Below are 11,074 nucleotides of genomic sequence, written 5' to 3'. Positions count from 1 at the left end.
ATATAATTTATGCAAAACAAAAACTTGTTCACCACTCAACCCTTTTAAGGTTACGACTGTAATGCGTTCAACAGCATCATTGTTAAGGGCGTATTAATTTTATTACTATTGTTATTATTATATATGCCGGCAGAAAATGCATGGTGCAACTAGCCAGCAAAATGTTTACTTTTAACAGCATCCACTATTGAGTGCAGCGAAAAAAAATATTAAATGACCACAATGTAGCCAGGTACTTCTTATAGATTTAAAAGCAAATGGTTATTGTCCGTTTTCATCTTTGCCCTGAGCTTCATTTAAGCATAAGCGACACCGGTTGTGGAAGATCACGCCTCTTCCGTGTCGGTCAATGTTGCATCAGAATCCGGAGGCAATGATGGCAGCATCAGGAGAGCTAGGTAAAGTGGGATTTATTATGCATTGAAAGGAATAAGTTAATGATCTTAAAGCTTTCACCAAGCCATCGGAGTACGTTTGCATACGCCGATATGTGGTGGTTTTTTGTTATGTTTAAGAACCTCATTAAAGACTGATCTGACGCATGCACATTCATGCCCTCATGTCTTGGGCAAAGCTGTTAGCTTACTGCACAGCTAGCTACCTTTATGTGGATCGTGTTAAATGCTGACCTGCTAGTAAATATAAAAGATCGTAATCGAATCAGCAGCATGTGTTTTTCGGTAGACTTTACTCCAGAAGGTCCGTTTTTATTTACTGTCATTTGCAGCACGGAGGTAGTATAATCAAAACAGTAATGAATCAGCCAGGCACTTCTGCTAGCTGTTCATTGAATTGCATTACAGTTTTTTTTCCCAGCGATTCTCTTCGCCCCGGCAATATGGCTAGCGATTTCCATTCATTTCTATTAATGCAAGACGGTCGATTTAATAAAAAAACTGTCAGATAAAATATTAAAAGGAAACGAAAGTGAAAGTGGAATAATGCCCCATTAAATAGTGCAGGCAGTAGTAACGTCACAAAGGGTGTGGTAGATTAGACCACTTTAGCGTTGATGCATCTTGCCAATAGATTATCCATTCGCGAATTCCGGGCTTAGAAACGGACTCCATCAACAGAGGTATTATACACTAGCCTCCATATATGTGCCCTCTTGTCTTCGCAGCCTTTGATTATGGCTTCTTGCTGCGTGTAACAGAAGAGCCCCCCAATTTGGGGGCCCTGAACGAGTACCTGAGCAGCCGCAGTTACCTGGCCGGCTTTGGCCTGTCGCAGATTGACGCGCAGGCCTTGGCGCGTCTCCGCGGGCCCCCTCCGCCGCAGTACCCCCACGCCCTGCGCTGGTACAGACACGTACAGGCCCTGCAGCTGGACCCCCAAACGTCCACTTCGGCCGCCGATCAGTGCTGCAGTGAGTAAAGCCGTAGGAAAAATAGGACGATCCCAGCCAGTGGACTTCGCTGTATGGCCCCTAGTAGTTCAGGGGCCCGAAACCTGCTCCTGGGAACCCGTAATATGTTAGGGCGTGTTCACACTTGGCTCGATTCAGCCAATTTAAGTTCAGTTCATTTCGAGTTAACAGGTTCGCTTGCTGACGATCTCTGAGCAAAAAGTGTGCTCAGGTTTCTTCCTTTTTTCTCTAGACGTTTTTGTGTTCTGTACACTGCTGATATCAAATCAACGATCAAAAATTATTATGAATTCTTAAGATAGATTACATTAATTTATAGAGGTGGGAAATTTATCGCGTTAACACATGAAATATTTTGTTGCCCTAATGGGAAATAATATGTCCATAGATTTTATCAGAGACCTATAATATTCCTTCCTTAGTTTGCTTGAATTAAAAAAAATACCTGATGGAGGCATTCATAGGACAAAAATATTGTAATTTGCAATATTTGATTTATTTTATTGAAGGATTGTGCCTCCAAATCTATCATGTTATAAAGTGTTCTTTTCAGTGATTGTCACGCATCTGTTTTTAGAGCCCAAATAGATTTTAGATTTAGATTAATCACGAGGTTGAAATGAATGTTTTCATCTGCCTGTTCAGTACCTGTGATTATGTACATGTGGTATATACCATTAATCCGGAAGGTGTGTGGTTTTTAAAAAAAAAACATTGAAAGTCAGCTTATATTTGCTTTCAAGTAGTATTTTTGTTGGAAATGAATAATTTGTACATCACAAGTTTAACTTAAACTATAAAACAAATACTAAAATATGGGTCATTCTCATGAACTTGACATTTTGTTGAGAAAGAAATGACTGTCATGACCAGTTAATTGTGAACCAGTCAAGTGTGAATGTGAAATGGACTGAGACCACATAAAAGCTCAAGTGCACCAGAAAGTGGACTGAGTCCTTCTGGGAGGTGGACAGTGTGAATCCAGAGAGAACCGAGTCCTCATTCGTTTGGCCCACTCTCTGGTCCACTTCGAGAAGACGGAGTTTGGTTCATTTAAAGAAGACCGTATGTGAAAACACTCCTAATCTAAGAAATGCATTTCCTTTGATGGGTGTCCTTGTCATTGGGGACAATTAAAACATTTTTGCAGTCCTAAGTGACGTTCAAGCACATCTCAGGAAATGCGTTATATGTTTTTTGAAGAGAAGAATTCAGAACAAAACGATTACTTTGGGTTCCCAGACCAGGGTTGGAAATTACTGAAACTGCATGCCTTATAGTTTTATCATTGTCCATAATTATAATGAATAAATCTTTTTGGTGTAGAGGACTCGCCTCAAAAACAGCGATGATTCTGTCGGGTCTGTCGAACTGATGTCGGTAATCTCAGGTCTTCTTTATATTTCACCCTAACACACAAACAAACTTCTTTTGGGTCACTGCAAAGCACTTTCACTTTCACTACTTATTGGACAGCTCTTGTTGCATACAATTAGCAGAGTTGTCTTTTGTGTGTGTGTACAGCCAGTGGTGATCCTTGCTTAAAGGCTTGTGGCATCATGTTTTTGTCCTTGCCTTTGTCTGTGATTAATGTCTGGCTGTTTCCCATTAACAAAGACTGTCCAGTGTCAGCAAAGCCACAAGACGTGCCTGCAACTGTCAACCATGTGACAAAGAGTGTAAATGAACAAGTGTATCCTCAAGCAGATATCTGCCTTCTCCTTTATAGGTAAGGGGAAGAGAGTCCAGTCACCATGGTCTCCACCAGAAAGGACAGATGTACCTAAGCTGTATCTCTACAACAGCCTTACACGTACAAAGGTGAGAACATTTTTAACTCATCAGAGCTGGTTTGGCGTTCCATGTGGTGGCAGAGAGCTTAACATCCTCTTTCTACTGAAGCATAGACCAGGGGTCTCCAACTCCGGTCCTGGAGGGCTACCGTCCAGTAGGTTTTCTATCCTACATGGCATCTGATGAGCCACAACCTGTTCCTGATATTTACCTGAGAACAGGTGTGACTCATCAGAAGCCAGGTAGGATAGAAAACCTACTGGACGGTAGCCCTCCAGGACCGGAGTTGGAGACCCCTGGCATAGACAGTACCCCTGACTCTCAGAGCTGCTTTTCAGGAGGAATTTATCCCTCAAGAAGGACGGAAAGTGAAGTGGTACTGCTGCGGACCTACTGTGTATGATGCCTCTCATATGGGTCACGCCAGGTAAGAGTGGAATTCGGGCCACAACTCAGTATGAACCTAAGTGCTACACTATGAGCTTAATCCCAGCCCTGTAAATATAAGTAGCTGGTATTTTTCTGTTGCATGGTGGTATTCTGTGTTTTCTGTTTCAGATCCTACATCTCTTTCGACATTCTTCGAAGAATTTTGATGAACTATTTCAAATATGACGTACTCTACTGCATGAACATAACAGATATTGATGACAAAGTAAGGATGTGAATAATACACCTGTTTCTGTTGTCAACCTTTTCCATATTTTCACCTGGTTTGATTGTCAACTTATGTCTGCATAATTGGTTTGGGTGTGAGCTTCTCTAACACAGGCCCCACAGTGGAGATTAGTTTTTCCTTTCACTGTCATTGTGTCGCTCCATTTTACTGCTGATTCCTCAATGACCACATTATTTGGTTTCAGATTTTTTCAGTTAGCAGTCAATGAGCGCCCTTTGATATTTTAGTTATCTGGATATGTATTTGACCACTATTCTAATCTACAGATCATCAAAAGAGCCCGACAGAACTATTTATTGGAGCAGTACAAAGAGAAGAAACCAGCGCCGTCCCAGATATTACAGGATGTCCTGACAGCCAGGAAGGTGAGTCTTTATTGATCTTTGACATGGGATTGAGTAATTGTTGTCTATGAGTAGCTGCCATACTACAGATATTAACCACAGGAAGTAAAACCCAGTGGAATTGTGGAGTGTGTTATCCATTCAGTAATGTACCTGAGATAAATGTAGGCATGTGGGGGGAGGGGGAACACCCACAATGACCGATGAAGTGGGTACCCGAAGCACACCGTGGTCAAGAATGTGTTGGCAATCATTTGTAAATTATTTGTTGTTCCTTCTGCTTCTTAGCCTTTCCTCATCAAGTTAGCCGACACAACAGATCCTGACAAAAAGCAGATGCTGGAGCGACTGGATGCAGCTGTGAGTGCTGCTCTGGGGCCCCTGCAGGGGGCAGTGCAGAGTCGAGCTGGAGACTCGGTTGTACAGGCCCACGCGCAGGTAGTTTAGTAAACGCCTTTCGCAATATTGACTTATCTCTTTATGCTGGTCTCTTTACGTGTAATTAATTAATTTTATGTGCAGAAAACAAAAATACATTTTCATTATTTATCAAAGTTGCTGCTGGAGGAATCAAGAGACCTGCTGTCCGATTGGTTGGATTCCCAGTTTGGCAGTGATGTGAGCGAGAACTGCATTTTTTCTATTTTGCCCAAGTTTTGGGAAGAGGAATACCACAAAGACATGGAGGCCCTGAATGTAAGGCAAACTCTTTGTTCTACAACTACATTCTGTTCCCTTCTGCAACACAAGTCACTGACATACACCTGTTTATGTAAAGGTTCTTCCCCCTGACGTCCTTACCCGGGTCAGCGAGTACGTGCCTGAGATCGTGGACTTTGTAAGGAAGATAGTGGAGAACGGCTATGGGTGAGTGAACTAGGTTTGCCCTTTAAATTAACCCTTTTGTCCTTGTTGCCAGACCAGTGAAATTTAGTTGTTTGTGGTCACCTTTAGGTATGTGTCCAACGGTTCGGTGTACTTTGACGTGGCCAAGTTTGACAACAACAGCAAGCACTCATATGCTAAACTTGTGCCAGAGGCAGTAGGAGATCAAAAAGCCCTACAGGAAGGAGAGGGTATGTCCAGTTATTGCATCTGGGCAATGGATATGTTGGCATATATCATATATCTGAACTGGAAGTCTCACTAATGCCCACTTGTATTTTATACTGTAGGAGACCTGAGTATCTCTGCAGACAGGTTGAGTGAGAAGAGGTCTCAGATTGACTTCGCCTTATGGAAGGCTTCTAAGCCTGGGGAGCCGTCTTGGGATTCCCCGTGGGGCAAGGTAATGTCATTAGTAGGCGTGTAACGATATATCGCGCAACGATAAATCGGGCTACAAATTTATGACGATTCAGGTTGAGGAAATAAAAAATTAACCGTGAGATGTCTCAAATTATTATTAGGCTACGTGATCTCTTAGTTTTTTCTAGATTGTTTAGACAGCCGAAGGCACAATAACGAGATGTGATCCCCTACGGGCAACAAATTTGTTAATTATGAAAAAGTCTATTTATTAATTTTTTAAATGAAGGAATATTTCATTTAATAGGCTACTATATTTTACTCCAAACGTCTACAATTTTATGTACATATTGTTGGTTATTAAAATAAAACAAAAGTATTCTAAATTTAATAAAAGGAATATTTGAGTTGATAAAGAATGGGGAAATAATTTTATTACAAAAAAAATGCAATTATTCTTAATTTTACATTTTTGAGAAAATCAAATTGTGGACCCAATATTGTGAATTGAACAGATTTCGTGAATTGGGTGAATCGTTACATGCCTAGTCATTACACAGATGTTATAGCTAAAAATGCAATTTTGTTAATGCAAAGTGTCTTTCTTACATTTGTCATATATTTACAGCTAGAATGTTTGTCTGTTTTCAAAGGGGCGACCTGGTTGGCACATTGAGTGTTCTGCTATGGCTGGCTCCATTTTGGGAGAGTCCATGGACATCCATGGGGGAGGATTTGACCTGCGGTTCCCCCATCATGACAATGAGTTGGCACAGTCTGAGGTGAGATGAATCTGTGCAATGTTAGGAACGGTAACTACATCAACTTTAGGATAGGACTCATGGACACTTTTCCTTCCTGTGCACAGGCCTACTTTGAAAATGACCACTGGGTTCGCTACTTCCTGCACACGGGTCACCTGACCATCGCGGGCTGCAAGATGTCCAAATCCTTGAAGAATTTCATCACAATCAAAGATGCTCTAGCCAAACACACTGGTAGGCACACCAGTTAACCAGTTCTGCTCCTATGATCATTACTATAAATTTCTGTTTTTGCAAATCATAAATACTTAGTCAAACATCAGTCGGTTTGTTAGTTTTTAGCCAATGCTTAAGTTGTATTCAGTTAGGCGCTTTTAGTCTCGCTAAGAAACAGACTGTATGCACATCACGTGAGCCCTACATATCTGTCAGTGCCATTGTGTCTATACATATGGGTATCATGGCATCATTGTGGTCTTCAGCTAGACAACTGCGCCTGGCCTTCCTCATGCACTCGTGGAAGGACACGTTGGACTACTCTGAGAACACCATGGAGTCTGCCATCCAGTATGAGAAATTCATGAATGTGAGTAGTAGCTACTCCTGTTGTACTTGCTTACATTGCTTTTCATATGTGCATATGTGGAGTCACCACAAGTTGTCCTGTTTCTTGCAGGAGTTCTTCCTCAACGTTAAGGACATACTCAGAGCCCCAACTGACCTCACGGGCCAGTTTGAAAAGTGGGAGGCGGCGGAGATTGAGCTGAATCAGAGGTGAGGGAAGTTTGTGCTTTTGTGCCAGTAAGTAATTTTCATACTTCATTATACCCGCGCTTAAGCCGCTGTCTGAGTTCAGAATAGCTTACCAGCAATGTGTTTGTAATTTCACCCTGGAGCCATTTTTGTTAACATGCCTGAGTTGAATGTTCCCAGCTTCTACGAGCGGAAGGCCAAGGTGCACGAAGCACTGTGCGACAACATTGATACCAGGACAGCCCTGGAGGAAATGAGAGCCCTAGTCAACCAAAGCAATACCTATATGGCCAACAGGAAGAATGCCAAACTAGTACCTAACCGCTCTCTGCTTCAGAGCATCGCCCTCTATCTTACAGACCTGCTAAAGGTGAGTGGGACCAGCAGAAATGTTACTTTGCTATTCCAGATCTAGATGGGAGACTTGGCCGTCTTGCATAATTAAAATGGCTCCACCATTTCTCTCCTGCAGACTTTCGGAGCGATTGAGGGCACAGAACCAGTTGGATTTCCGGTGGGAGGAAGCGCTGGCATGGATGTAAGTGTGGAGCAATGTTGTTAGTATGCGTTGAGTTGCTGTACAGAAGCTACTACTTTGTAAGAGTGTGCATTTGTAAGACTGTTGTTTTTGCCAGTAGAGCTGTCTTCATAATATCTTGCTTTTCCAGCTGGAAAGCACAGTGATGCCATACTTGAAAGTCCTGTCTGACTTCAGGGAGGGAGTTCGCAAAATCGCCAGGGAGCAGAAAGGTAAGCGCCACCTTCATATTACCTGTAACTTGTCAGGTAATGCCCTGAGAGCTGACTCTGCAGCATTTTTCAGGCTGAACATTCCATTTAGCAGCTGCTTTATTAGGTACATGTAACTAGTGTCAGGTAGCACCCATTTTATGCTATTTTTACATTTGTGGTCTTCCAGTTAGATTTCATGGATCTAGGCATTTTCCACTGACCTCTGATCTTAAGAAGGTGGTTTCAGCCATTGACTAGATGTTTTTTTGCTTGTCACGCCATTCTCTGGTCCTGAGATACTGGAACATATGGCAGTAACAGTCATACTACTTGCAAAATTGCTTAATTAGCCGTTCTAATGCTTAGTCAAACAGAAAGTGAACCTCTTGACCCTGTCTGCATGCTGTATGTATTCAGTTGTAGCCACATGATTCTCTGTTTGGAGTAGCAGACTGTTTACTTTAGCAAACAGATGTACCTAATAGACTGGTCACATAAGTGTCATTTTCTGGTGTTGAATTATATGATGCAACTTATGGTTGGACCACAAGATGGCAGTGTTTTCATCATACGCTTGAATTATTAAGGGAAAAGTGGCGTCTGCCTGGACATTTCAGTAATACAGAAACTGTTTTGCTGCTACTCCTGTGAGCATTTTTAAAACTATTTCTGATATCGTGTTTAATGATGCACATTACATTGAAAGCTTATTTGGTCTTATTAACCAAAGATGGAAGAAGCCTGTTGTATTGAAGAAATTTTATTGATCCCAGGGGGGGAAATTGTTATGCATACTGCAGAGAGCACATTTCTATTAAAAATAGCTTATGGAGTAGGAGGTTTTTAAAGTTGTTTGATAGAAAATTCTCCCTTTTCTACAGTGACCGAAGTGCTGGCTCTCTGTGACGCAGTGCGTGATGAGACCCTCCCTGAACTGGGGGTGCGCCTTGAAGACCATGAAGGTACAGGACCCATCCTTAATCATCACTCAACAATCCTCCCCCCCTGCTCAGGACGTCATAGTGTTGCACTTACACTTGAGTGTTCGACTCCCTCTGTCCCTTCTGTGCTCAGCTGTGCTCTGAATGGGGCGGTTTACATTTCTTTCTATGATTCCAGGCCTTCCCACTGTGGTGAAACTGGTCGACAAGGAGACCCTCCTGAAAGAAAAAGAAGAGAAGAAAAAGGTAACATTGTCTACCATAATCTGCATAGAACAGGGAATACCACATTGTCTACTGTAATCTGCATAGAACAGGGAATACAAGGGAACAACATGGGGTGGCAGGATCGAGAAAAACAGACAAGGATCCCATATATTTATATTTATAAACTGACTGCTTTATAGGTGACAGTTTTACCATATGCTCATTTTGTTCCTCACTCCAACCTTAAAAAAACTTATGTAAAGGTTCTGTTTAATTCATTAAACTTTTTAAATAACTTTTTAAATGGTGAATAGCTGTGCTGTTTTCATACACCTAAGGGACACTTTATGAAACTATTCTTTCATATTTATGTCTGGACATTACAAGGTAGCTGGTGTGCCTGCGCTAACTTGTTACAGCTAAAGCTGAATCGTTTAGACTGACAATGTGGGAGCGATCATGTAAATCATTCCAAGGCGGTTCCAGAAGAAACTGATTGTTCTACCAAATGTAGGGATGGAAATCTTGCCTCAAACTGCCTGTTAACCCAAACCACTGAGTCTGTCTGGAATGAGTCACCGTCACCAAAGTACCTCATTCGCACACACCCTGTTGGAAGTGCTGTACTGACTGCTCGGGCTGGCAACAACAGTCTTGGGCAATGGAGTTTCCTTTTTAAGCATTTGATTTAGAAGTAAGAAATTTGGAAAATAAGACACTGTCTTAATATCCATCTTGCCAACAACAATTTGCAGTCATGGAGCCGTGTTAGATACCAGGACTGTCAAGAACATGTCCGAACAAGATGACGGAATACTACGAGATTCTCCCTGCATCTTTAATGTCTCCTGCTCTTTTCTTGTGTTGTAGCTGGAGGAGGAGAAGAAAAGGAAGAGAGAAGAGGCAGCACAAAAGAAACAGGAACAAGAAGTGGGTAAACTTGTCCACTCCTGTGGACAGCCTGTTAGCTGAGGTCATCTGACTTTGCAGCTATACATTGAAACTATGGAAGTGGTGGCATCTGCTTGCTACTACATAAAAAGATTGTCAACATTTAAACATCTGCCAACCCAATTAAGCTGTTTACTCAGTCTCAGTGCATAGGCATTTGTGCAGGTTTCTGCTTATAGTAAATACTTCTTTGTTTTCATTATTCAAAGCTATGCCATCACTTAGAACATAAAAGAAACATGTATGTTGTGTGATTTAGTTTTTTATTGTTTGTAAAATGCTGTAAAGGGATAGACAATAATAACCTCTGAATGATTTCACCATTTTTCCCAACAGAATGCAAAACTGGCTAAGATGAAAATTCCACCCAGTCAACTATTCCGGTTAGAAACAGACAAATATTCAGCTTTTGATGAAACGGTAAGGAAAGGGAATTCAAGCCAACAGCCACAGTTCTGAACATTCCTACAAAGTTTAGGTTTATTTTTCAACAAAATGTTTTCCTTTGCAATATAATATGCACAATAATTGTGTGTTTTTTTTTCTTTCATTAAGCAAAATCTCCTCTTATTTCTCACACGTATGCAGGGTTTTCCTACACATGATGCTGAGGGAAAGGAAATCAGCAAGGGTCAGAGTAAAAAGCTTCGCAAGCTCTATGAAGCCCAGGAGAAGCTGCACAAGGAGTACCTGGAGATGGTTCATAATGGCAACTAAGCATACTGGGAAACGGCAGAGCCCAAAACATGCACCGCTTCAGGCTGAGTCTGTGCAGGGCCGTGCCATTATTATTTTACCCAGACTGTATCGTTTTCTTATTCCCGGGGATCTTAAGGGCACCTGTGCAGCTGATGATTGGCCTTTAGCACAGCATCCAATTTTGTAATCCTATTCTTAATATGTTGATGTATAATTTTTATTATGAAGAAAATGGTCCAATGAGCAACATCAGCAAGCAACTATTGATTATTAAAGAAATGCAAATTACCCAAGCCTGCCTTGTGTAATCATTGCTGTTGAACATATCTGCTGGTGAGATTTTATTAATGTGAATGTTCATTTTCACTTGCTGGGATTATACCGATCTATGTTGATGAGGGGGAATTTACCATATGAGTCGAATTAAGTGAGTTCAATGGTTTGAGAAGATACATGTAAAAACTTGTCCAATATTCAATGATTTCATTAGTGTTGTAAATGCCTTCTCAATAAGTTGTGCTATGTGTAGTTTGGCAAAATATCAATAAAACATCGAGGCATCAGGCAAACATCTGGAAATAGTGCTTGTTGTG

At 41.4% G+C, this 11,074-nt stretch overlaps 1 protein-coding gene across 2 annotated transcripts; it reads left to right on the top strand.

Moving 5' to 3' along the window:
• Positions 1-81: 81 nt before the first annotated feature.
• Positions 82-10,769, top strand: cars1 (cysteinyl-tRNA synthetase 1). 2 transcript variants are annotated; one of them, XM_048973464.1, is made up of 23 exons: positions 82-398; positions 1,124-1,369; positions 3,099-3,190; positions 3,502-3,590; positions 3,722-3,818; positions 4,109-4,207; positions 4,475-4,624; positions 4,742-4,882; positions 4,965-5,053; positions 5,141-5,262; positions 5,362-5,474; positions 6,088-6,216; positions 6,303-6,432; positions 6,681-6,784; positions 6,875-6,972; positions 7,132-7,321; positions 7,424-7,489; positions 7,620-7,701; positions 8,565-8,645; positions 8,803-8,870; positions 9,702-9,761; positions 10,119-10,202; positions 10,371-10,769. In XM_048973464.1, exons 1-23 carry the CDS (start codon positions 350-352, stop codon positions 10,497-10,499), a joined length of 2,508 nt encoding a protein of 835 aa, XP_048829421.1. In that variant the 5' UTR covers positions 82-349; the 3' UTR covers positions 10,500-10,769. The 2 variants fall into 2 exon arrangements, with proteins under 2 accessions (XP_048829421.1, XP_048829422.1); XM_048973465.1 differs by lacking the exon at positions 1,124-1,369 and having other exon boundaries at positions 97-398.
• Positions 10,770-11,074: the final 305 nt, after the last annotated feature.

This window comes from Brienomyrus brachyistius, chromosome 13, assembly GCF_023856365.1.
Source record: "Brienomyrus brachyistius isolate T26 chromosome 13, BBRACH_0.4, whole genome shotgun sequence".
Taxonomy (NCBI): domain Eukaryota; kingdom Metazoa; phylum Chordata; class Actinopteri; order Osteoglossiformes; family Mormyridae; genus Brienomyrus; species Brienomyrus brachyistius.
The sequence above is the reverse complement of the archived record's forward strand: the minus strand, read 5'-3'. Positions and strand labels throughout refer to the sequence as shown.